The 27337-nt window shown below is 38.6% G+C and overlaps 1 protein-coding gene across 1 annotated transcript in view; it reads left to right on the top strand.

Annotated features, from left to right (window-relative positions):
• The window catches only part of RTF1 (RTF1 homolog, Paf1/RNA polymerase II complex component), a 29507-nt gene extending 4342 nt beyond the window's left edge, over positions 1 to 25165 (top strand). The window contains exons 3-18 of the mRNA XM_039704756.1: positions 7163 to 7310; positions 8779 to 8983; positions 11051 to 11165; positions 12735 to 12846; positions 13665 to 13800; positions 14407 to 14584; positions 15470 to 15552; positions 15890 to 15977; positions 16062 to 16169; positions 16693 to 16770; positions 18012 to 18133; positions 18512 to 18569; positions 19156 to 19233; positions 20280 to 20375; positions 20660 to 20771; positions 22398 to 25165. Of these exons, the coding sequence (XP_039560690.1) occupies positions 7163 to 7310; positions 8779 to 8983; positions 11051 to 11165; positions 12735 to 12846; positions 13665 to 13800; positions 14407 to 14584; positions 15470 to 15552; positions 15890 to 15977; positions 16062 to 16169; positions 16693 to 16770; positions 18012 to 18133; positions 18512 to 18569; positions 19156 to 19233; positions 20280 to 20375; positions 20660 to 20771; positions 22398 to 22504 (1824 nt within the window). The 3' untranslated portion in view covers positions 22505 to 25165. The remainder of the gene's footprint in view (positions 1 to 7162; positions 7311 to 8778; positions 8984 to 11050; positions 11166 to 12734; positions 12847 to 13664; positions 13801 to 14406; positions 14585 to 15469; positions 15553 to 15889; positions 15978 to 16061; positions 16170 to 16692; positions 16771 to 18011; positions 18134 to 18511; positions 18570 to 19155; positions 19234 to 20279; positions 20376 to 20659; positions 20772 to 22397) is intronic.
• The last annotated feature ends 2172 nt before the right edge of the window (positions 25166 to 27337 follow it).

Here is a 27337-nt window from a genome sequence, read left to right as displayed (position 1 = left end):
CTAATCTGTGTCTCCTTTCAAATTGATACTATGTTCTTTCTGACCTCCATGCAGCAAGAGGAAAAAGATTTAGAGAAGAGGTAATTAGGACACTTGCTTCTATTCCTGTGCCTGAAATATGCATTCTGAACTGCTGCTTGTCACAGCAGGATGAGCGGCTGGCTTACAACAGTTCTGCTTCTGCCAGTCATTCCGTTCTGTGTGTCCCTGGGCTTGACTACACTAGTCCTGCTGAATAACTCAGGGTTTAATAAGTATTCTTGTGGTTGGTTTGAAGTTTGTTCAGCCTTGGGAATTAGAATGGGGGGAGGGGGTCTAAAAGTTGAATTTGTATTATTGGACTTCCTGCAAGGTGGAGACCTTGAGGCAAAAGCATGAAAATTGTTGCCCTGGACAAATGTGCCTAATCATACCCATGTGTTTCCACAGAGGCTTTTCAGTGTGCATGTCCTTTGTGATTCCTGGAAAGCACTAAATGTTCCAAGATTGGCACTATGTTGCATGTACAGGAAAGAAGCCTAAATCTATTGCAGAGCGTAATGCAGCATGCTGCTTTCTTTTAGAGGGAGAAAAAATTGTGGGACATAGGGGAGAGAAAAACATTTTGGAATTACTGAATAACAGCAGGTACAAATCATGCTGCATCTATACAATAGTGCCCAAGGGATGTCACTACATCTTTAATGTTACATTTATGTGTATCAGTGAGAATGTGCTTCTCGCGCTGATGCTGAGTTCTGTAACACTTCTGTAACCACCTCTGTGGTCTGAATCAAATTTCCTAGCCACCAGACTGAAAGTGAGTTGCAAGCAATGAAATAGGAGGGATGCTCTGTAATGTCTTCTGGTGGGGCTGTGGACCATTCTTCACTGAATTACTGTAGTCTTTTGTTCAGAGAGAGATGACTGCGCATTCAATGACTGCGGGGCTTTGCAATGAGGAGAGCTACCTTTGCAAAGAGATGCACTAATTTGGACACAGATGGCTCCTTTATCTGGTGTGTGACCATGTCTGCTCAAGAGCTCACTGTGTCAAACTGGTAGCTTTCTGCATGTAACCAGTTTGGTGCTAGCCAGGTTACTGCTGGGGCTACCATGCCAGAGGTTTGTGTGTTCACAAAGTGTTCTTGTTACTGTTTGAGGACATTAGGTGGATGGTGTTCCTCAGTTGCAGTAGGTTAATCCTGGGCTCTTGCTTTTCCTTTTAAGCATCTTTGCTTACAGTAAGATAATTCATTCTATTGTGTGAGAAGAGTGGATGACTTCTACAACAACTTCACTGACATTCGTGTTGATTAGACAGAAAGCCACAATGCTACAGGAGCTCCTGTTTGTTTCTCTTGAAAATTACACTCATTCTAATGTCAGGAAGGGTTCAGTTCTGCCTTTCAACACCTACAGGATAAAGACAGAATATCCTTCCAGAACTAGAAAACTTCCATAATGAATGCTTAGTACTATTGTGGAGTTTAGTGAGGATTATGTCTTTATACCTTTTTTTACAAATGTAATAAGTTGTTAGGGAGCTGTATAGCTGAAGATCTTGTCAAGAGCTATGGGACAGAGAAGGAGGTGAGCAGTAGTCATGCAGCTAGTGAGGAGATTAGTTTCAAGTAACAGCCTAAAGGGTTTTATGCCTCTTTGTATCTCCTTACTGCACTTCAGTTAGGGCACTCCAGCAAAGCACAGATGAACAGAACACTGCATGTGTTCTTTCTGTTTTGGGGATGTCTTTTTGTGGGTTTGTAGAAATTACAGTACTGAATGTTGTCTTTTCCCGTGCTCTTTTATTTTATAATACTGCTTTATTAAACCTTCAAAAATGAGTGGGTTCTCCAGTCCTGTGAGGCCTTTGCCACACATTTTTTTCAAGCTTAGGAAATTTGAAGCAGGCCATGCTTTAATCTTCTTATGCACAGCTTATAGACTGTGTGCTTTGTAACTTTGACTTTTCCTGGAGACAGTTTCATTCAGCCATTAATGGGTGCAATAGTAAAGCTTTTCTCAAGTAAGAGAGGTGGTGTTACTTCCTCCTCTCCAAATAAGTGCAAATCTGAATAGCACAAGCAAATCGTATGAAGGCTGGCAGGTCCAAAGGAGTAATGTGAATAAGCTGTGGACAAAATTGGTATAACATTTAGTCTGTAACTAACTTCTTAAAATTGCAAACTAGCATGGGATAACTTTTTGGTATTTGATTTCTGGGAGCTTCTTGGAGCTGTACTTGAATGAAAAAAGTAGATCAGGTGTCTGGTGATACTCTGGCCCATGAAGCCTTCTTCAGGTAGTTCCTGGGAAAGCCTCTTCTGTGGCTTCCAAAGGTGTTTTCTTTATTTGCTTATTTCCATTTTGGTATTCATACCTAGAGTTTCCTCTCTGTGTCTAAAATAGTTATTGAAATTTTCTGATTGCTAGGCTGTTGTCATCATGAAAGTGTTTGAGGAGTTCAAATGACAGATGTAGATCCTGAAAGCCAGGATAAATAACAGGGGCTTTTTATTTACTATTTTGTTTTAAAAGTAATGATAGAGAGCATTTTCCTCCTTGAAGCTCTTGGAGTACTGTCTGTAGAGTTTTCCAAGCTTTGAGAAAGCCTGAAGACAGTAATTACTGCCTTATTTTCATATCTGTGCTTTGTGCTGTTGAGTTCGGAGAGGCTGAAACTGTAGTTTCATGGCTTGCCTGGTGGACTTATTTTTTCCTGTATGAATGCATGAAAGTTTGTAAGCTGAGCTGATGTTACCTAGCTTGGTGCACTTAAATGCAATGACAACAGGACAACTGAAGTTCATCTGGCCTTGGAAAGGAGCACATTGGTAAGGGACCTATTTTGCTTTTCTCTTGTGGCTTGTAGTTTGCATTTTGCTTATAAAGTCATTGAGTGTGGCAGGAGGGAAGGATATGGAAGAGAGGCTGGCAGCCATGCTTGTGCATCTCTGGCTTGGGGGTTAAAAAAAAGCTGGGAGAACACCTATTTGCAAATTAAAATCTCAGTGTGCAATGCATTTAAGTACTGTGTAGAAGGAAACAGAACTATTGAATAGAAGGAAACAGTAACTACCTGAGCTGTAAAACAATTCTGCAGTCTAAGCTCACTTCAGGTATAGCGTTTTTTTCTTTTTTCTTCTCCACAATCTCATTTCATCTCCCTGCTGGAAATATGTTCCACGTTTGCTGAGCTATAAATTATTTTCTTAAATCACTTTGTATAGTTGTTTTTTTAGAAGCTGACTTATAAATCTAGGTAATTTCTTATGTGGTGAGTTGGGCTTCTTTTTCCCCTAAGTCCATTCTGGTTACTGTGGCTTAATTTGGGCTTCTAAGAATCAAAGAATTATTTAAATTGACAAGGACCTTTAGGATCATGATGTCCAGCTGTTTCCTGGAGGAAAATGCAAGCTATTAGCACTGTGAACTTTGGCAGCAAGAGGAAATTTCAAAAGGCACTTCTGGCTACTTCTTGTGAGAGAGCCATAAAGCTCTGTTGTTTGCTAGTGCTAAACAATGAGCAGAAAGCCACGTTGCAGTACACTTGTGCACGGGTTTATGAACTTGCTGTGTCTGGAACCATGGAGGGTTCCAGATGGTGGCCGAGGAGGCAGCGGTGAATGGAGGGGCTGTTCCCTGGAGGCTGGACAGCTATGGGAGGCATGTGAGAGGCATTGCCTGGGGCTGCCTGACTGCAGCGTGGAAGAGGGGACCTGCAGAAACTGCAGTAGAGGACAGATTTTGGAAAGTGATTGTTGTTTGGAATAAGGGAAAAAGAGCAAAGAAATGTTTCTTTCTTACTATAAGTAAGTGCATTTTTACTTGATGTTGCATGTGAACATGTTGCATTTTTGATTTCTGCTGGTGTGCTGGAGCATGAGGAAGAGACTCAAGACTTTGGTTTTCCAGTATTTCCTTTCCTCTCCCTCCTAGACCAGCTAAGCTGTTGTGTCCTCTTCTGTTGCAAGAAGAAATTTGTATTGGCCACTCTCTCTGAGCAGTGCAGATAGGTCATTGAGTGTCCAAATGACAACTGCAGCAGCATCCAGATGCAGAGCAATTTGTGAGCCTTGGAGTCTTGTGTCCTTGTTTTGAGTGGTCCAAGATTTGTCCTAACTCTTGTCTTATCGTGTAGTTGTTCTGGGAATAACCAGGCATTCATGAGAGATTGAGGTAACTGAATAAGCCTAGAAGCAACTGAGTTGGGTAAGAATTTGGCTTTGTGACAGTACTGAAATTGGAGGATGGACTTAGAGGTCACTTGAATGAACAAAAGTGAGATGAAGTGTTATCTCCAGGGTGAAATAGAAACCAAAGCACACTTTCCTAGATGAGAGAGCAGATTTTTTAATTACCTTGTCCTGTGTTGGTTTCTTTGGGTGGTTTTTGGTTTTGGTGGTGTGGTTTTCTTGTTTGTGGTTGGTTTTTTGTTTGTTTTTGCTTTGGGGTTTTTTGGGTGTTTTTTTGTCGTTGTTGTTTGTTTGTGTGAGTTTGGGATTTTTGTTGTTTGGGTGGGGATTTTTTTGTTTGGTATTTCTTTGTGGGTTTTTTTGTTGTTGTTGGTTTGGGTTTTTTTTCTGTTTTTTTTTTTTCTTTTCCAAGTGTTTGTCATATAGGTTTCCTTTGAGTCCTATCTTCCTGGTCACAGGTTTTCTCCACAATTCTACTAGTGAGTTAAAAGCTGAAAACAGTGATATGTAACACATGTATGTACAGCTATTAAACATTTTATTCACTGGAGTCCTGCTGGTTTTTATCTGATCTTAGCTTCTTTCATCTCAGCATGACCTCTCAAGGTCTTGATATAACTGTGCTGTCTACTGTGGCTTTCTGTGTGCTGCTTCCTTGCTGTGCAGCATGCTGACATGAGGTATAATTCAGCATTAGAACACTGAAAAGAAATGGCAGAGCTCTGGGAGGGAGGCGCCTCTGCATCACTGCTAAACACTGAGTTTCACTTTTCTTGCTGTTGTGTCTTCACTGGTATGCTGGTGGTAGGTGAGTGTTTGAGCAAAAAGCAAAAATACACTTTTTTGTTCACCTGGGAGATGATTCCCTAATGCTGAGATTTGAGTAGATTTAGACAAAATCCAGGCTTGTTCTTTACTGATTTTATAGGAGCGTAGTACCCAGAAATAATGCCATACAGCAATATTGTAACACCAGCATGCTGACATGAGGTATAATTCAGCATTAGAACACTGAAAAGAAATGGCAGAGCTCTGGGAGGGAGGCGCCTCTGCATCACTGCTAAACACTGAGTTTCACTTTTCTTGCTGTTGTGTCTTCACTGGTATGCTGGTGGTAGGTGAGTGTTTGAGCAAAAAGCAAAAATACACTTTTTTGTTCACCTGGGAGATGATTCCCTAATGCTGAGATTTGACTAGATTTAGACAAAATCCAGGCTTGTTCTTTACTGATTTATATGAGCGTAGTACCCAGAAATAATGCCACACAGCAATATTGTAACATTGAACAAGTAAAACTTTAATGCTGAAGCCAATAAAAACTTCAGTACAAGCTCAGGCTGGTATAAAGTCAGAAGCTTTCTGTGCAGCTTCTCACCTGCCCTACAGACCATAACAGACTGGGGTACCTGAATAGTATGAATTGCAAGGCTCAGCACTGTACTTTTACTTCAGGAAAAAACAAAACCAGCTTTTGCCTTGACAGAGACTTGAATACTCTGATGGTGCTTGAAGTACTTGATGAAGCATTTGGTAATATGGAAAGTACAAGGTTGGGTGTGAGAGTAATCAAAACCTGGGAAATTCCGAGGTATTTGTTCAGGTATCGTTAGATTAGGTAGTGGCTTATAACTACTTGCTTGAGTTTCATCTAGAGTAATTCAACACCAGGGTTCTCTGAGGATGGTGTTGTAGCAGGCAGAACAATTTATTAAATTTGATGGAATGGTGACTATCTGCAAAGATAGACTTGATTCATCCCCCAGGACAGAGTGACTGGGTAAGAAGCCTGAAGTTTATATGTGTTTGAGGTCAAGTCTAAGATGTTTTTTTTTCACTTAGTTTTCAGTGCAAGACCTCAGTTATGCACAGTTGTATTTGCTCACTTGCATTATGACTGTTTTTTTAAGATTGCATATTCAACCAGATGGTGATGTGCATGAAAGATGAGAACAATATACAGGTATTAAGAGGATTTGTGTGTGTGTGTGTGTATACATATAAAGCCTGAGGGTCTCATGCCTGGAGAATTTCTAGAAAGAGGTGGTGAAGTACAAAATACTGTAATGCCTTTAAGTAATACATGGGCAGTCTTTATTGCTTCTATTCCCTTCTGGCTTTACTCAGGTAGTTGGAGCAATGTAAAAATTCTATTAAGAAATCACACTGTAAGGTAAATACTAGTTCTTCTGGGACTTTGGGATTTAAAACTGCTGTATGCCTGGTGTATGTCTGGTAGTGCAAGTCCTGAACTTGGAAACTGTGGTCTAAGTTAATTGAAAATATGATTTTAAAAGAAAATTAAAATTAGAACTTGATACTGTATTTTTTCTTTTTTTTGCCTAACTTCTGTGATTCTCATTTGATTCTACTTCATGTGCATAATGGGTAGTGCAACCACCTGCATCTATGAGTGCACTGTTAGCTTGTTGCACAGAAATACAGACACTGTATTTTTGGTGAAACCAAGATTTTGAAAAGGCTGTCATGTATAACTGTTGTCCTTTATGAAATGTAAAATCTGCTCCTTGTTAAACTAGTTCTGGAAAAACATCAGTTGCTTCTGTTTAATAGTAAACTGAAGCTAATCTTTACAAACACATTGGACACATTTTTAAAAATTGTTTCCTTGGGGAAATATTTTCAATACCTCCTTGCTTGGCAGATAGATATTGACAACTTTGAAGTGTTCATTATCTTTTAAAAGCAGTTACCTACCAACTGTTAAAACTTGGGTTTTTTTCAAAGAAAAAACTTCAACAAACCACAAAACACTCTACTCCCAAAAACCTTGTAAAAGGCTCTCATTTATGTGATAAGTTTCCTGTTGGCTTCTCTTTTTTTTTCCTCTTCTTTACACTTGTATGATTTTTTTTGCTGTCAGGTATTGGGCTATTTCTCAGCTGGTTTTACTCCAGTGTTCTAGAGAAGGGAGAAGAGAGTGGTATTTGTGTCTCACGATCCCTTTCTTGGTTCCTTCCTTGCAGTGGACTGTTGGAGGTTCTAAAAACAAAAAAAAGGGAAAAGCGGGTAAGGCAGAGAAGAAAGGAGCCATGAAGAGACAGATGAACAAAGCTGCCTCTTCTGGCAGCTCTGATAAAGACAGCTCAGCTGAGAGCTCGGCACCTGAAGAGGGTAAGATAATACATGTGCACTTATTTAGAGTGATTCCAAGTGAACTTAGCTGTTGTGCACCCTGAAGAGAAATCTTGCATGGTGATGTTGAAGACCCTCTTTAAAGATTTTTAGTTGTGTAACTTACAGTCAGGGTAACTTTTACTGTGGCTTAAAGTAATTCAGTGTAGCATTGCTATGAGCATTCCATTACAACTGCAAACTAAATGCTATTTCAGCTGAAGAATGAATGACATTTCATTGCTTGACTTTCTCCTGGAAAATTCCTTGCTTCCTTCTAGCATGTCCTATCTACCCACATGGGTAGCATTTTTGATTCTCATTGACATATTTTCCCATCCCAAACTTCTTGTGATAACAAAGGGAAAGGTACGTAGTATTTGTGGTGCAAATAGGAGCTTATCTTTTATGCATTTGCTCTGAATTGGAATTCTTGCATATTTATACTGACACAGAAGAAGAAAAATAATTCTATAACTTTGCCAGAATTTTTACATGACTATTGAATACATTTCGATGCTGGGCAAACTTCCTGTCTTCTGTTTTCATCATGTCCATGAAGGTTTGCAGGTGCTTACTTGCAATTTCCGTTGGTACTAAAAAAGGAAGTTTAAAAAAGTATATGAAGGAGCCTGCACTTTTAAGTGTATCAAGCATAGCAGATACAGACAAAGGCATGGGGTGATTGCACCTGTATATACCAGTGCTTACAAATCATGGGTTTGCACAGTGTGAGCTTGCAAACCTGGAAATTTCCAGAAATACTAATGCCAGAATGGAAGTGAAAGAAGGAATCCTAGTGGCCTGCTTTCGTAATTCAGTATAGTTTAGTCAATTAGGTGAGATAATCAAAGCACCTGGACTTGGATCAAGTTTAAAGATGGTATTACCCAATACTATAGGGAAGTTGGCTGTTCCCTAAACCCCTGTCTAGCTGGGATAGTGTCAGGGCATTGCCAGCCCTGAGGATATTGCTTTCAACTTTATCTCCTGGTGTAGCAATTCGGAGTGTTGCAGTCTTCACATGACTAATTTTGGTCCTTCAGGTTGCTATAATGAGGTGGTTAATGTGCAATTCTGTGGTGGTAGATCATGGTGTTTGAGGTGTGTGCTCACAAATTCACAGCTGTATAAGCAGCTTGTCAGGGACATAAGCATATAGGCATAGAAGTCTAACTTTAAGACTGCAACACATTATTAAAAGGCCTTTTAAATTTGTTTGTTATACTAAGAAATTTTAATTATAACCCAGTTTGTATTCAAATGTGGTACCACTCATTTTATAATTTTTTTAGCATACATATATTATGGTAATTTCAAGCTGGCCTTAAATTTCATTATATGTATGTTTTTGGTATAGTGGAAGATAAGTATAAAATGAATTCATGTTATCCCTTGCTAATACACTATAATGAAGTGGTTGGGCTTTGCCCCAGCTGAATCTCACTACCTTATATTTTTGATTTAGGAGAAGTCTCTGACTCAGAAAGCAACAGCTCCTCATCTAGCTCAGATTCAGATTCTTCATCTGAAGATGAGGAATTCCATGATGGCTATGGAGAAGACCTGATGGGTGATGAGGAAGATCGAGCTCGACTGGAACAAATGACGGAAAAGGAGAGAGAGCAGGAACTGTTTAACCGGATAGAGAAGAGAGAAGTGCTAAAGAGAAGGTGAATTTTATATCTGTTGATATTTGGTAGCAAATTCTTAAAGGCTGCATAGGGAGTATGCTGACTGCTCTCTCGTTTAAAGTCCAAGCATTCAGCACTGTTAAGTGAGTTAAGCTTGATTGTATATTTTTTGTAACTAAACTGTCCCTGTAGTAGTCAAGAAGCACACAGCGGGAGTTCTGCATTTTCTTGTGGGTGACAGTATCTAAAAGTTTCTCAGCTGTTGAATATGCACGATTCTATCAGCTACCCTTGCAGTTATGTTACTGCCCCATAGGTTAGATGCCAGACAGTCAGAAGGCCTGCTTTTTCTTAATATTTTTTGTATTAACTGTCATGTGCTGATGCTTTGGAAAAAGGCAAACAAAGCATAAGGTGTACATAAGTTTCTGCAATTTTTCAGAAAACCGTGGTGAAGCACAGATCAGTGTAAGGGTTGCCTGTATATGGGTGTGAAACTGCTTTGGGCCCTAATAGAAGGTAGAGATACTGAAATAATGAGGAGTGGTGTTGGATATGTTCTTTTCATGGAATCTTTTGTGGATTTCTACCTTATGTACTGTAGTTTTGTTGTTTGTCTGTAGCTGTTACACTGTCCAGGCAGCTTCTTTATAGTAAAGGTATTTTATTTCCTATGTGTCTTAATTGAAAGTATTTGGCACGTATGGGACAAGGTTTCTTGAGTTTCTTTCTTCTTTAGTGCCTTCTCTTTTCTCACTTGCTGAGCAATTTCCCTAGAGGACTGACATCTGTTGAGTAAATCATGTCAATACAAGCGACTGCCAAACTGTGTTTGTCCAAGCCATAGCTAGAGCACTGCCTGCCTGCCTTGATTTTAACACCACATTCATAATTTTATGTGGTCTGCTGCTCTCCTCAAAGGGATCAAAATGATTGTAAGTTTGGTTTTAGATTATGTAGGACATCATATCTTTCAAATTTTACTCTCTATTTCATGGTAACTGAATGTCTCTGTTTTAGAATGAATGCTGGAGAATACTTGATACAAACAAGCTAAATAGTCAAAGCTTGAGTTACTGATTTAATCTTAAATGAATTTGTGCTGTCTGTGTAAAGTCTTGGCAGTTAGAACTAAGGGGGTGGTGGGGTAGTCATTTATGATAAGTTGAATCTTTCAAAAGCTCTTTGTATGCACATCATGCTGTGAGTTCATTTGGATTATAGCAGACATTGCATCTGATATAATGCCTGTGCCTTGTGTGTCATGCTTCATGTTAAAGGCATAAAGGGCAATGAGCTCATTTGACACTTCAGTTTGTTGTCTACAAAATCCAGGTGTAAAGGACTGAAGAAGAATGGACTGTGTAATGTGCATTTGGCTAGCACATTTTTAATTTCAGTTTTTGGAAGATATTTTTTTTCTGTGTGTGTCCATATGCACACTTCACTAAAGCAATGACCAGTCCAGGGTGCAGTGGAATCTCGGTCTTGGGTCTGTTCCATTGAAATTACTACTCTTCTGACTTCAGTGGCTAAAAATAAGACATCAGGGTGATATATTTCATGAAGTGCCTAAATTTTTCTGCAGAAACAGAGTCTAATGAGAATTCAGCTGCTGAAGGAAGACTTGAAATGTTGCAGTCATACAGATCAGTGCCAGTAGAAAGGTGAAGTTTAAGCATGAAAAATTTAGCATGATAGTGGCTTTAAAGAAAAAAAATCTTTAGCTGTTTAGGTTCAAATTATGTGAAATAGCCATATGATTTTAGAGTTGGAGGCAGCATGCATTGGTCGCTGCACTGGCAAAGAGGAAGATGGAGTAAGGGCATATTTCTGTGGAATAGTAATTTCTATATGGTCTCATCAACCCTTTAGGTTAGTTCTCGGTAGGACTGCACTTGGTGTGATCAGCTTTTCTTCACTGTATTTTCTTGGGGAAGGGAGAGGATGGGAGTAGGGGACAGGATAATGTAAAAGGGACAAGCAACAAGCAGTTGAAGTGTTACTTGCAGCCTAACAGCAATTGCGATAGCGTCTGAGCAATCCTTTGCTCTCTCAGGAGAGCATTCTTTCATACTTTCTTTTTGTTCCAATAACTTCTACTAGATTTGAAATCAAGAAAAAACTAAAAACAGCAAAAAAGAAAGAAAAGAAAGAGAAAAAGAAAAAGCAAGAGGAAGAGCAGGAGAAGAAAAAACTCACACAGATCCAGGAATCCCAGGTAGGAAATGAAACTGTTCTTGGTAATAAGCCCTTTTCCCTTGGCAAAAGGAGATATGGCCTCTCTACCCTTGATGTTTTCCCTTAATGTCAAACAGTGTAGCAAGCAGATCAGAATTTAGTTCTGATGCTCAAGGCATCTTCAGTTTTTCCAGTTCATTTAAGGAAATTAACATCTTTGGCCTATTGAGGGGTGCACTGATACTACTTTAATGAAAAATACAAAGTTGCAACTATGTCTGCATTTGCTATGATACCCCTTCCACATGAGAAAAGGAAAGCAACCTTTTATCAAACTTCTTTAGCTGAACTTCTGTAGTTCAGTCTGAAACTTTCCATACATGCTCATCTTGAAAAGTTTGAGAGAGCAGACCAAGAACTGCTGAGCTATTGTACTAATTATTCTGTGTGCACATACATACAGTGGCAAAGATGCTTAGTTTCCTCTGGCAGGGATGTCAAGGAAAACCTTGAATGCCAGAAGGAGCAGAAATAGTTCTATCGTTTTTCTACCTCCAGTAAAAAGAGGACAACACTAGTTTTTGAGGCCAGGCCTCTGTAACTGAACTGTGGTTTCAAACAGTGCAGGTCCTGCCATTACATAGAGTCAGGGCAGGTAGGCTCCCAGAGCAGGATGAGATTCATCTTGCCTAACTTCAGCCATCTAAGAACCAGTTGGTTGTTTACACTTTTTGTTGCCCGTTGTTTTGTTCAGTGGAAGAGGGCATCTTCAGCTTACAATTCATTGTGTTATTTTCTAGTGAAACAGATGTTTAACACCTAAAATCAAATTGGGTGAGAGTTTTCCCATTTTGAGTGGAATGAATCACATTTCCCCACTCCCTCAACTCCGTATATGTACATGTGTGTATACTTTAATAGTCCATTTATTACACAAAGTGTACATGCAAATACATATATGCATGTGTAAAATGATCTTATTTAGAGTTCTTTTACAGTGCCTTGCAGAAATTACTTCAACTTAGCTGAAATGACTATCTTTTATGCTTATTTTAGAGCCTGCTTTCTATAAAGAGATAGACCTGTTAGAAATGGAAAAACAGGAGGACTGTAAACATTTAAGATTCAGATCCATCTTGCAGATTTTACAGGCAACTTTTGCTGCATTAAGTATTTTTTAACATAACTTTTTTCTTTGCTACTAAATGAAAATTAGTTCTTTGATTTGGCCTTGCAGAAGCAGCAAATGAGAAGACTATTCATCCAGTTTTTCCTCATTACATGTTATTTGCTGAATTACTTCTGTTTTATTTCTCTAGTCCTTTTTTAACTCAAAGGAAGAATTTTGAGACTAAGACTTGGTGGCAGAAATGTTGAACTATAAATATGTTAATTATTTTTGATATGAAGCAGAATAAAGAAATATGCTCCAGATTGATTTCCCTCTCTAGCTTCCATAAAAAATGAACTGAAAAAAACTGTTTTCAGAAAGGAGTAAGTTAGTAATTTCTATTTGATAAAATTTCAAAGTATGCAAACAAATCTTTGTTTTGATGCTTTTGAACTTATGGATTTATGGTGTTGAGGGATTTTCTGTACATGTTTTTAGGTCATGTCACATAACAAAGAGCGGAGATCAAAGCGGGATGAAAAGCTAGACAAGAAATCTCAGGCAATGGAGGAGCTAAAAGCAGAAAGAGAGAAAAGGAAGAACAGAACAGGTATGAAAGGATGTTGCTACAGTTTTTGAGGCATTGTTGCAGCTTTCTGAAAGCACTACTTCCTGTTTCAAATTAATGCGACAGTCCTACACCTTGGAGTGAATGAATTCCATGTTTGTGCTTTCCTTGGTCTTTGCCCAACATGACCACCTAGGGTGATATTTGGCAATTTACCACTGATGGAGTATTCCTCACCCCTACCCCTCCTTGGTGTGGCCTAAAAACAGAACTTTAATCGCAGAATGGCTCTTAGGTTTAATTAATGTGTCTGAATTGGTCACTCGGATTCAGGTTTTTAATCTCTGAATCATTAACATTCCTCCCTGTTGTACTTGTGATACCCTGTCTACATTTGCTTGTTTTGTCACTGGCACATCATCTTGTCCATCTTGCCACTGACTTTTGACACAACCATTTTTTTACTCTACTGGATTTTATTGTGATCCTCTCCAAACATGAGGGTTTTTTTTTATTTTTCATTATAAAATAACAATGAGATTTCTGATCGTAATAGTTTTTTTCTTGTATATCCAGTTGTTACAACCATCTTGACTTACTATGTGCAGTCAAGCTGGGAGACAGAAATTAGATACAACTGAGGTTTAGAATGATTTTAAATACTTCATATATATGCAAAGAGAGAAGTCAATGAAGTGCACAGCTTACTAATGGATTTGAACATGTGCCACCTGTATCTAGTGTAAAATTAATACCTGTCTGCCTCTTGGATTTTTTTAAAGCAATTAAGATTCAGCTCTTATAGGGAAGCATTTTATAAAATATTTATAGTTTTTCCTCATTCTTTGTCCTTCACCCAGCTGAATTGCTTGCAAAAAAACAGCCATTAAAAACTAGTGAAGTATACTCTGATGATGAAGAAGAGGAGGAGGATGATAAGTCTAGTGAGAAAAGTGATCGCTCATCCAGATCGTCATCCTCTGATGAAGAGGAAGAGTAAGTAGTAAACACTGGGCTATGATTACTTGTAAGTATGTTCAAAAATAGAGATCTACTTTAGGTAGACACTCGCTGTTTTAGAGGATTCTTTGGGGCAGTTCAGTGTGTCTAAAGTGTTTTTGCCTCTGGGCACAATTGCATTGGTCCGATTTGAGTCCTTGGCACTGTATCATGGTTCATGGGACTTTTTTACCTTGGATGGGTTTGCAACTTCAGTTCCCTGCTGTCAGGTTTAGCCCAAATTACACTGTTGTGTACTGATTTGTTTAGTCCTGCAGTTCAGCAGCTGCAGAACTGGCATATACCTGAGCAGATACATGTGCTGGCTTATCTTAAAGCCTTAGTCTATAACTGCCTTGGTGTGTGTCCTTCTGCTTTCTGGTAGCAGGGGCAATGTTTAATAAGTAGGATTTCACATTAAGCCTTTCTCATCAATGCTAAATTCACACATCTGCAGTCAACTAGTGCATGATGATGCATCATTCCTTTTACTGGTAATTTAAATTAAGTAAGCTGCTCATGCTGCCCCTTACTCAGGACCCTCTTTCTGGTTTTTGATTATGCCTCTACATTTCTTAATCCCTCTCACCTTTCCCAAATCAGGAAAGAAGAAATTCCTCCCAAGTCCCAGCCAGTGTCCTTGCCTGAAGAGCTGAACCGGGTACGGCTGTCGCGGCACAAGCTGGAGCGCTGGTGTCACATGCCCTTCTTTGCCAAGACGGTCACCGGCTGCTTCGTCCGCATCGGCATCGGCAATCACAACAGCAAACCTGTTTACCGGGTGAGTTCAGCTCAGAGGCATTTAGTTCTTTTTGTGTGCTGGAACAAAATATTTATAGCTTATCAGGTCTCAGGTACCAGTGACTGTTTGACTGATAAAAAGAGATTGCTTATAACCAGAAAATGTAATTGCTGCCATACAGGTGGAGGAGACTGGTTTAAGAATAAATAAATCTGTGTGACCACCTAGGGGAGGAGATAAATTTAGTGAGAGAGAGCACTAAAAAAGCCTGATCTTCCAGTTTTGGTTCATGCTGTCTTATCATTTGTATTGCAAACTAGAGTTCCAGACTCTGCTTAAATTAAATAAGGACGAATAAGATTCATTCCTTATTTCTAGGACTGTTCTCAAGATATTGTGTGGTCTTGACTCTTGTACAAAGTTTCTAGTACACCCCTGTGCCTTCAGAAGAGACTGCATTGAGAACACAGTTTTGTTTTTCTGTTTCATTGCTGTAATCATAGGATACAATAATAGTCTCTAAAGCCTTAAAAAGGCCCCCAGAAGGGTTGTGTTTAGTATCTGAGCAGCAGTAGTGTATTTCATTTGAAACCTATGTTAACCCAAACCAACATTATTTGAGAAGGAAATAGGAAGGGTTGCAGAGTGTACATTATTTGGGCAGGAAGGCAGAGCTGAGAAGATACAAAAACTGCATCAGGTATTCAGATGGTATAATTTATTAACTCAAAAATTATGTATGAAGCAACTCATTCAGTACCTGAAGAATCTTGCTTTCCTTGATCTGATTAGAATTGTTAACTAGATTAAGGTTTTTTATTTCTAGTGAAAAGGCTTGAATATGCCAGATACATTCCAGGAACATGAAAAAAAAACCCTAAACCTCTCTTGCATCCTTCTTATATATTTTACTCTGTGATACAGGTTGCTGAAATAACTGGTGTAGTAGAGACTGCAAAGGTTTACCAGCTTGGTGGCACACGGACAAACAAAGGCCTACAGCTGCGGTGAGATACTAAAGGAATCCTCTTTAGTTCATAAATCAGTGTCCTTTTCATAGCAAATAATGGTCTGTGTGGGATTTGGAGGCAAGAACTGAAAAGTAGACTGAGCCTCGTCATGCTACTTAATGCTAGAATGTTTGGGTTGGGTTTATTTGGGGTTTTCTTCCTCCTTGTGCATAGTGGAAATTATAAAATACCCACAAAATTTCATGCAGGGTGTTATGATTATGTTGACATGTGGTTGTTTACTTTTGGACTTCTTTAATCAGATTACACATACAGATCCAATGTCACCAGTTTACACCATCACAAGGGGATGTTTTGCATTTTATTGTTGCAGGCATGGCAATGATTCACGTGTGTTTCGCTTGGAGTTTGTCTCAAATCAGGAATTTACTGAAAGTGAATTTATGAAGTGGAAGGAAGCAGTAAGTTTGCTAGACTTCAGTTTCTTCTTAGCAGCCTTCTACCAAGCATGCTTTAAGTGGAAAGTAACTCTGTCTTGTGTTTAGATGTTCTCTGCTGGGATGCAGCTACCCACACTAGATGAAATAAACAAGAAGGAAGTGTCCATCAAAGAAGCCCTCAACTACAAATTCAATGATCAGGACATTGAAGAGGTAAATGGTGCATTAGAGTGAAGCTGTGTCAGTGCTTAAAAGTGGCAGTAATTCATGAGTAGTAGTTACAAAGCAAAATTATCATGGTATTTGCTTTCCAAGAAGGAAATAAAGGGCTCAAAAGGAAGTTTCTTAACTGGATAGAGTAACTTGGTGCCCTGTTATCTCCTCTTGAACTTGTGTTGCATATCGCTGAACTCCTGAGTATGGCAACTTAGTTTTCAAGTTCTGAAAAACTTGACAGCATCATGGTAGTTGCATTTATCACAGATTTTGCAGTTCTGTACTTGCTTAGTACTGACCAAAGGTGATTAGCATCAGGCTTTTGTAGGTGATGAGGAGAATGGAGCTGTAACTCATTACCAAAGGCACAAACTGAAAAATGGAACCATCAGAGCATATGTCAAATTCAGTGGCAATAAATAAATTTCTTAGGTGATACTCATCTGTTGCTTCTAATGTCCAAGTACTGAAATAGAGACTTCATATTTGCAATTCATGTTGCTTCCTCTGCATCTTACAGATTGTGAAAGAGAAGGAAAGGTTCAGAAAAGCACCTCCAAATTATGCCATGAAGAAAACTCAGCTATTAAAGGAGAAGGTGAGAGATGAGATGATGCCTGCAAGCTTAATGCAGTCTTTGATTTCAAAGAAGGAAATTCATCTGGATTGGCAGTAGTCATCAGTAGGCTCAACTTTAACTGTGCAGCTGGAAGGTGGTTCTCAAATTAATTGCTGGGATCAGAATACTCAGAATCCAATCATCTATTGCACTCTTTTTTTTTTTTTTTTTTAGGGGCAATTGCCAGCAATTTCAGCTATCTCTTCTTGTGTCTGCTAAACAAGGTCTTAACCTGGTCTGCCTCAGAAACTTTTCCTTTTTTTTTTAGTTTTTTGTTTTTTCTTTTTGGATATTTTTTGGGTCCGTTTTGTTGTTGTTTTTTGGTTTGGTTTTGTTTCTAGAGTACCTTGTAATAATGTTTGAAAGTTGATTTCCTCTTCTTATTTTATGGTAGTAAAAACAGAAGTTGTGTTACATTTTTTACTCAGGGGTAACTGAATTGTCACTTTATGCCTGGTAATTTCTATTGAAAAAAAAAAAGTGGCTGAAAGGTTTACTTGCCACAAACTGTTTTTACCTGTAGACTTCCTGGAACAAGTAGACCTAACTGCATAAAAGCCAAAGCCAAGAAGTGAAGAAAAGGAGCAGTCTTAAGTAGCTCTGAAGATAGGACTGCACAAATAGAACCAAAATTTGTCTGTCTTTCTCGAGACATTAAAGTTTTCATATACAGTAAAACCCAAGAGTTTGTATTAATATACATTTCTTGGTTCCTTGGTGTAACTGTATTTTTCTGGTCACTATTTTACTACACACGAACATGTAAATTATTATGTTCCCGTCACAGGGAGTGCAGTTGCTTTTCGGTGTCACCAGGTGGCACAATAAGCTGTTGTCGTGCCTCAGGAGACTCTCGGCTCCCTGAAATAGATGGCAGCTGGCAGTTGCGGCAGTAATTCTTTTCCTGATGTGCTAAATGGGCATGTTAAATTTTAATAAAACTTGTAGCTTAAGTCATCTAACTGACCTGTCCTCCCCATGCTGGACTGGTGTTCCTACATCCTCCTTAGTGCAAGGGTTTTCAGAGTTCTTCAGAATAAGAAACCCAGATTTGCCTTGAGCTCTAAGGAAAGTGTAGCTCATTGCTGTACTCTTACCATGCAGGGAAGAACATTCACGACTGGAATAGGGTTTCCTGACTGATTCACAGATATGTCTGTTGTCTCTCTGAGTAATTCTGGGTAGAGAGTAGTGCCTAATGAGTTCCTGTTTGGTTAAAGGCTATGGCTGAGGATATGGGGGATCAAGATAAGGCCAAGCAGATTCAAGATCAGCTTAATGAACTTGAAGAGAGAGCAGAGGCCCTGGATCGTCAACGAACAAAAAACATTTCTGCAATCAGGTAAGAAGCAGATATTGGGAATTTTTTTTCTTAAATAGTATCAAACAATATTTAGAAAAAAGAAACTAATGCATTAACAAATTAACTGCAGGATTTTGTTTCTTTTTTCCTATACAGTGTGTTAATGTGTATTGTAATGGCTCTATTAGTGCTTGTCTATCTTTACTTTCTTGCATCTGTCATGCAGTTAAAACTGTCAAAAATGTAAACTCTTTTCTACATACCCCAGGGGGAAGTTGCATTGCAATAGGAGTAATTTGTGGTCAGGATGAAGCTGCAAGAATGCTTTCAGCTTCAGCTGTTTTGCTGTGTAGGGACTGATAAATGACAGTCACTTTCTTTTTCTTTCCCCCACCCTCCTTTTGTTTCATTCTGCAGTTACATCAACCAGAGAAATAGAGAGTGGAATATCGTTGAGTCTGAGAAGGCTCTTGTGGTAAATAGTGCTGAATTAATACTTTTCTACAAGTAGAGATGAGATGATGCAAAGAGGGATAATTGCATGGCAAAGTCACTAATTTTTTTTAAATTATCTGTAAAATCTTTCACATAGGCAAATGAAATGATTTGAAAGGACATCGCTTTATCCATTTTCATCAATTCAATTATCAGCAGATTAGTCACTATAAGAGTGACTTAATGCTTTTTATATGGGAAAGAAAAGAAGTCTCGTCATAAAGGAGACTTCAGATAATAAAACAGTGAAGGAGATATTCATTTCTTCATAGTTGTATTTTTATTAAGGAAGAGTTAAGCTTGTTAACAAATGCTTAAGCATTAACCGTCCTGAGAGTTGTGTGCGTATTTTCTGTTGTTGCATGCAATAAGGACAGTTTTGTCTTGTGAAGCACAGGACGATGGGTGCATTAAAATCTTTCTAATCTGTAATGTTGTTGCTGGTTTTTCTCTGATGTTGGTATTGTACATAGCAGATGAGTAATTGCATGGATGGGGGGCTGTGGGAGGATTTAAAAGTGTACAAGTAGCAAACTCTGCAAAACCATGTGCTATTTCTTCTCCAGGCTGAAAGTCACAGCATGAAAAACCAACAAATGGACCCCTTTACTAGGCGGCAGTGCAAGCCCACAATAGTGTCTAATGTGAGTGTAAGACTTAAGTTCAGTTGAGGCAATTTGTTGAGAAACAGAAACCAATGTAATGCAGAATGTAGGAACAAAAATTCCCAACTGTGCCATATGCTATTAACGCCCTGAATGCCAGTGTGAGATACAGCTGAGTGACATCCTGGTTCCTCTTCTTTTTTAATGCAAAGTGTGAAGGACGTAAGTGATGTGGGTATGTACTGCAAAAGCAATCATGATCGAGACTTCTGTTGTGAGTTCATCTATGTCAAATTATTTAGATCTAGTTAGCTCTGCGAAGACAGTTTGCTTTAGATGTGAGTTTCACTTTTAATTAGCTGAAAGTTTCCTGAATGATCAGTTTAAGGTGAGAGGAGAACAAACATTTTGAGCTGAAGTAGTTCAACACAAGCCTCCCTCGTGATACTGTGGCAAAACCTTCTCCTGCAGTCCCTCTGTATATAATGAGTAATGATGTTACTCCATGATGAGTGACGAGGTGATCACCTCCTTCTTCTAAGTAATCTGGCCTCGCTGAGGTCTGGTTTGGAAGAGTATGTGGTTCTGATGTAGGTACCTAAAAAACCAAGTCCTCAGATTGGCTTTCATCAGTCTCCACAAACCAGCAAGGAAATAAAAGAGAAATTCTGTTGCAGGGCTTGAATGAAATATTTCTGAAATATTTTTATTAGAAAAGAATTGTAACTGAGTAGCTTTATTATGCTGGAGAACTATTAGGTAAAGAAAATAGTCTTCTATAGATTTCTTTCAGGCAGAACTGTAAGCTGAAAGCAAATACATATTACAGTAGCATTAAGAGTAATGTATTGTAATGTATTTCTGTTTTTTTTCTCAAGTTGGTTTTTAGTTTGTTATTGTCAGATACTGTCAGGATGATTTCAGTAGCCTTCTGAGATTCTGAAAGTTGGGTGAACACATATACGGTCTCTTACGATTTTAGATTCATGGATGTGAGCACTGTTTTAACAAAATGTAGTTCTAGCTTTTACAAATTTAAATGCAGTATTTTTTTTTATTTTTTGCCTAATATTTCTCCCTTGCAGTCCAGAGATCCTGCTGTCCAAGCTGCCATCCTTGCCCAGCTAAATGCAAAATATGGATCTGGTGTGTTACCAGATGCTCCAAAGGACATAAATAAGGTAAGTTTCCATTTTGGTCTCTGTTACATTCCTCGCCCTTTTGCTCTGTGAAGCTTGTGAGTAATAGCAGGTGTGCATGCTTCAATTCTAGAACAGGGTATCCTATAGAGATTGATCATAAAAAAGCAATAATTTCTTGGTTATTGGAAAAGGAAATTTAAGTTGCTCTAGCAGTATGCAAGCTACGCTAGGTATGTTTATGACAGAAGAGGGGAAAAAATATTTTTTTCTCTGTTTGTATAGCCAGATAAGGTTTGGAGATTTACCTGTAGTTTTCATTTCAGGGTCAAGGAAAAGATAAAGATGTGAACTCTAAATCAGCTAGTGACCTCTCAGAAGATCTTTTCAAAGTGCATGACTTTGATGTAAAGATTGATCTTCAGGTTCCCAGTTCAGGTAGGTGTTCCATCTGAGTTTGGGGATGTGATTGTCCAGCCCATTTTGATAGAACTTACTTCTTCCAGAATAATTTTTTCAAAAATTTTTGTGGGCTTTTGAAAATGGGAGTAAGGACTCTGTTTACCATCTTGGCAAGTATCTTGAACTGAGGAGGAGGGGATGTGTAATAGTGACATCCATTGAGAAAACAAGAACAACCAGATTGTGTTAGACTAAAAGCCTGTATGTCCCCATAGCGTTGTTTTGAAGCCTAGAGAGAGAAGGAGAAAATGAGTGGGTTTTGATATGCTCTTCCAGTCTGTATTATCTATAATAATCTTGCATAATCTTTGGGGAAAAGACAGGTGTTGTATTTAAGTGTTGGCAGCTACCTTGATACTTACTTTTATTAATTTGTCTAATAACTTGCAATGACAGATAAGCTGTGCATCTGTTCTGTGTGTTCTGTTCTGTCCTCTGTGCACATACTGTAGGGAAAAGGTATTTTAACTTGATTTTGAATGTGCTGCTTTACCGAGTTGCTATTCTCTAACTTAGACATTGCAGATGGTATTAAAGCTAAATTTTAGGGGAACGAAAACATTGACCAGTGAGTGAAGATAATAGACACAAACTTGCTGGCTCTTCCTCCTTGTTATCTTGATTTTGACAGCAGGAGATGTGTGACAAAAACAGTTGTGTATCATAGGATCATTTTGATTGAAAAAGACCCTCGAGATTATTAAGTCCAACCATTAACTCAGCATTCACAAATCACCACTAAACCAGGTTCCCATGTGCCACAGCTACACATCTTTTAAATACCTCCAAGGATGGTGACTTAACCACTTCCCTGAGCAGCTTGTTCCAATGCTTGACAACCCTTTTGGTACAGAAATTTCTCCTAATATCCAGTCTAAACCTCCCTAGTACAACTTGAGGCTATTTTCTTGTGTTCTATAAAGTTGTTTTCCAGTGGTAGGGAAGCATGGGAGGAGTATACCAGTGCAATTTGACACACAAGGTTTAGTATTTCTTTCATTGCCTGAAGGATTAGATCTGCAGTTTCTTGGAGGACAATAATTTAGTAAGAATGCACAAAGACAAATCTTGTCAAGAAGCAAGAGCAGGAGAAGTTTTTCCAAACTAGGTCAAGATGGAAATTCTGGATGTAAGACTAGGGAATGAGGCAGGAGTTCAAGAACAAGAGACTTCGTGTAACAGTGAGAGTTATGAATTTGAGAGTTAGCAAGCAGATGAGGGTTAGGCACTAGAAGACACTGAAGAGAGAAGGATGAGGAATACAGTTTTCCTTAGACAGAGCACCATTTTGGCATCTTATTTTGTGCAGTCTCCTTGCTTAGCAGAAGAATCTGGAGACTGATAAAAATGTGTGTTGTAGATGTAGATAGAATGTTTGACTTTTTCAGCTTACTGTCTGTCTCTGGATTAACATAACAGAGTTAAAATTGCATGTGCTGCATCTATGAATATAAACTCCCCAATACTGTCTGTATTATTAACTGAAGTTCTAACCAAGAGAGGCCAAACATGATTTTGTGGTAAAGTTGTCAGCAAAAACAACAAGTAAAAATTTATAGTTTGCCTGTAGTTGTGTCTTTACTCTTTTCTTTTCCCCAACAGAATCTAAGGCACTGGCCATCACCTCCAAGGCTCCTCCAGCAAAAGATGGTGCCCCTCGGCGATCGTTGAACTTGGAGGACTACAAAAAGAGACGGGGGCTTATTTGAGCATGCCCACTCTGCTGCTTCTGATCCTGCATGCTCCATGATGATGTCCTACTTTTTCTTCCTCCCTTTTCAGTTCTCCCTTCTGGGTTGGAGCAGCAATGGAGCTGGGAAGAGACTCTTTAAAACTGCCAGTCATCTGTAACATAAACCATTCAACTATTTACTGTATAGACCTCCCTTCTTGCCCTTTCCTCTGCTCCCCTCACAAATGTGGATCTGTGCTATTTGGGGTTTTCCCATTTCTTTTAGTTTGAGTTTTGTTTTTATTTTGTTGATGCAGCTCGTTGGTCCACTCTGTGTTCAGTATTAGCCTGAGGTCTGGATTTCCATAAGAATCTCTTGGCAGTCACAGAATCAGCACTTGGTGATCTCCCCTTGCATACCACCACAGGCACAGTGAATAAACATTGGCGCAAGACCTTTGTGGCTGGAAGGTCATCTGCACTTTCTCCCTCTTCTTCTTCCTCCTTCATCCTAGCTTTGGAGAAGGGAATCTTCAAAAACTGGCCTAGGTTCAAAGTGTAAATTTTTTTGGGAGGGTTGTGTGACTTTTTTTCAGGTGTTTTTTATCATTTTTAAGCTGCAGTACTATTTGTATCCGTCTGTCACAGTTCTTTACGGCTGTTTGAATTTCTACCAGCTGTACTTGAGCATCTGAAATTGCAAGAAAGAAACTCATTAAATGTGATTCTTCTTACTAAAATGGCTTGGCTGATATAGCTATTTAACTTCATGTTCTCTTTTTTAATTACACTTAACCCATGAGAAAGAGGTACATAGCTCTTAATGTGGGACTTGTCATCTATAGCACATCCAGACTCTACAGCTCTAACTGGGTGAAATAGCTTTTTATGGGGTGATCCTGGGGAGCTCATTTGGTTGGGCTTTAGTTTCTTCTCCAAGCCTTCAATATTACATATTTGTTAAGTTATCATGTCTTCACTGGACTCCAGATTACTTTGTTTCTTGCTTTCTGAACCATTTAAATGGGGCTTCTATCAAGAAACAAATTTTTTTAAAAAAATTACATTCTATGGAAGGGGAAGGACATAATAGAAAGATCAGTGGGTAATATGAGAGGTAGGTGATGGACATTTTTCACATATAAACTGGTACAAGTGGAGTGCAACACAAGCACAAGAATTATGTGGCTTTATGAAATATTTGACTAGGCACAAATTGACAGCTAAATTATCACTCAGGTGTAAAAAAGAAAAAAAAATCAAATGTAAATATAAGTGACATTTTACAAAGAACTTTTCCAAACAAGATACAACTGAATATATGAAACTAAGAACTAAATTAAAAGAGAATTAGAAGTCTAAAAGGTTAGAGGTCCTCGTTCAGGTAAGCGTGCAAGCACATGTGTGTTCCTACTCAGGCCAGTATGTATATAACAACTTCAGCACTGAACTGGATAGGAATGTTTCTGAGGGACTCTAAGGAGGGAAAATGCAATGCTCTTCTTGTGTCAGAGCATTGCTGTTTTTCTGAAACCATACACTGGTTATCTTAAAACCTGTGTTTGATACTTTCTTGTTGGATTCTTAATGAAACTTTAATCTAGTTCTTATTTAACTCTTCCTTTTTTTAACAGTAGCTTTAAAGAAACATCATGTATTGTGTGCAGATTGATTCTACGAACTGTGTATAAAGAGAAAATCAACGTATGAAGCCTACCATGTAAACAAATAAATAGAAATATTTCAGTACTTATTTACTGAATAGTCCATAGTTCTAGGACATGTGGATTATTCTGTAAATATGTAATCATAGACTACTTTATTTGATGGCCTATTTTAGCAGCTTCTCTGGAGTTACAGTAGGCTGTCATATACTTACTTAAAACTTTTTAAGATTGGATTTATGGGATGTACCATCATAACTTCATAGGAAACATTGTGATTCACTGTGTAGATAAGCATTTGATATTATTTGGGTTTTTTTAACAGCTAAAGTGATTTGTGATTAAAAAAAAAATTAAACTTACTTTGCAATAGACAGTTTTAAAAATAATCACTCTCTAACGGTTTGCAGAAATAATTGCCAAATCAAACAGTTCAGGAACTGATTTTTTCCACAGAAATGCCTCAGAGCTCTGAGATGCAGTGACAAGTGGTCTCTAAAGGTAAACTTAACCCAAATACAGTATTTTTAATATGCTTGGCCTTGATGTATTTTAGTTAACTTCTACATTTGGTAATGCAAGACTATCTGTAAAACACCAAAATGTGGATGAGACCCATACAGTGTTGCAAGTAACTTTTAGTAAAGAAAACTGAAACACGGGAGATGCAGTGAATTTAGGATGCCAATCTGAATGATGGACTATGGCCTAGTTATCTGCAATCATGAAGCTGCCACTTACCTTCTCAAAGTCTCTGGGTTTTGATAAAATACTGTTCTTCAGAGAAGGCAACCATCAGTAAATTATGCAAACCTCTTATATTGAGAATAATACATGAAGAAAGTACTCTTGAACAGTTACATAATTGTATGAAAGCTGTAATCTTTTTTCCTTTAAGTGCATGTAAAGGTGAGTGACTACACCTCCCACTTGTTAGAGGGGGAGAGATTTGTTTACTTTGTTTCATTGGTGTCCTAGCATAGTTCATCACAATTGTACAGACTTATATAAATAAACTTGGTTTGTTGGTTTAATAAGGTTGATTGTTTATCCCTTGATCTGAGGTGTTAAGGGTTTCCTGTCTAGGTCTTGTTTTTTCAGAAACTGACACTTCATTTATCAGTTTGGACTATTATGTCTAATACTAATATTGTGAAATAATTAATGAAAAGTGAGCCTTCTTTCTTTGCAAGAGCAGCTGTTGACTCCTAGATTACTCTGTAACATCTGGAGTTGATCCTTATCTCTAGACTCAAGTGGAGCCTCTTGGAAGGTTGGTTCACTTGCCCCTCTACTGCATCTCACTTGAAACACAGACTTTGCTTGTCTTGTAGAAATCCAGTCTACTTTTGTCATCAAAAGTGCTAAAGCATATAGCTGAACTTAAAGAAGCTGCTGAGTAAGGTGAAACAAGATTTCTTAGGGGTGTTCAGTGTGAGGATGAGATACAACAGGCGTAATTTGAAACAGGGTAAGTTCTGCCAAAATGTAATATTTAAAAAGTTACCCTTAGGACAGTTAAATAGTGAACTAGGTTGCCTGAGAGATTTTTCTGTCTCTTTTGGAGGTTTTCAAGAGAATGCTAGATTAAGGTATGAGTAACACGATCCAGTCTTGTAGCTTACCCAGCTTTGAGAAGGAGCATGGATTGGGGATCTCCCTGAGCTCCTTTCTGATCTGAATTAATGTGTGAGTCTACAATGTATGAGTCCATTTTGACATGCAGAGTAATGCAGCGCCCAGAATTTTTCTCACAGACATGGTGGCTTAGGGTGAGCAGTGCAGAATTTCCCAACACACATCCTTTCTGAGACTCTCTGATTGTGGACACCTATAGAGGTTCCTGCTAGGGCTGTGAAACAAAATTGTCCCTAGAGATTAACCACTGAGCAGTCTGGAAGGCTTGGCCTGGAAGTTTGAGTTAAGAGCTCTAACTGAGATTTGCTTAGCAAAGTGTTCCTTTGCTATACTTGTGAGTTGTAAATTGGGTACTTAAGTTACTGGTACATATGCAGTCTTACTTTCAGCACAGTAGTTTAGTCTTTCAGAGGGAAATGCTTAAGTAGCCAAACTTTTTTTTTAAAATCTTGAACTCACTGGTTTTGCCTTACCACCATCATCAACTGCTTCAGATTTTAGATCACCTCTTACACTCAGTAGCTGAAGGAATCGCAAATGAGCAATTTCTTAAGTATTGTGTGTGAAATTATCTGGGTAAAAAAACAAAACCCAACCCTCAACTTAGATTTCTGCTTGGTTAGTTGGACTGTAGGGCTAGTAAATATGGACAATTGTAAGTAATATCTTAAACTTCTACAGCTCTTTGGAAAGCCAGCCATTCAATACTTGCTTGGGGTTCTTTGTGCCTTGACTTGTATCCCCATGTTAAAGGCTCCTGTGGCCCAACTGTGTCAGGCCATAACAGGTAAGCATTACCCATGTAACTCCAGCCTTTGGACACTTGCCTCTTTTTATTTAGTATACTTTCTACTGAGAAGATGCAGTATTGAGCTAAGAGTATGAGCAGTTAAAGAAGGTAAATTAAAGTAGGAACTTCTCAGAAATAGCTAATATATTGCATTCCCTATCAGTCACAGAAGGGTATTGATAGTACTTAGGATGATGCATCTGGTATTTTGTATGAGACTGCATGTAGACTGTGTCAATTTTGGGGTTCCCCAGTTCAAGGATGATTTCAGCCACCTGAAACAAATTTAGTGAAGGGCCACCAAGATGGTCATGGATTGTTCAGCTTCTTCCAAGAAGGTCATGATGAGCACTGTAATAGTGTATTATGGCTGTTAGTAACAGGCCATAAGCGTAGTACTGAGTCTGCAGGCCTGAGGAGGGATATCATGCTGCCCCTACGAACTTTCTTTGGCCTGCCTGTATCTTTGTTTTACATAGCTTTGCTATGACAATTTCTATAACTGGCCAGGTGTCTGTGGTTAATTTCTTTTACTTCTGTTTATCTGTAGGTGGTGCAACCATAGTCTTATATATGTAAGAGTATTAAGCAGGTATTTTATGTGCAATAAGTTATTTATGACCAAAATGATGATGTGGAGAGAAATGCAGGCGTGTTATACAATAGCAGGCCTTTAGAACTGGAAACAAAGGATGTAGAATAGAAGAGTACAGATTGATGATGGGGCTCATGTGTCGAACTGGAAACCCCATAGTCCTGTATTGGTGGGTGGCTACTC

The sequence above is a fragment of the Passer montanus genome, unplaced genomic scaffold (genome assembly GCF_014805655.1).
Source record: "Passer montanus isolate IOZ18808 unplaced genomic scaffold, ASM1480565v1 scaffold18, whole genome shotgun sequence".
Lineage (NCBI taxonomy): Eukaryota > Metazoa > Chordata > Aves > Passeriformes > Passeridae > Passer > Passer montanus.
Note: the sequence above shows the minus strand (reverse complement) of the source record. Positions and strands in the feature narration are given on the sequence as shown.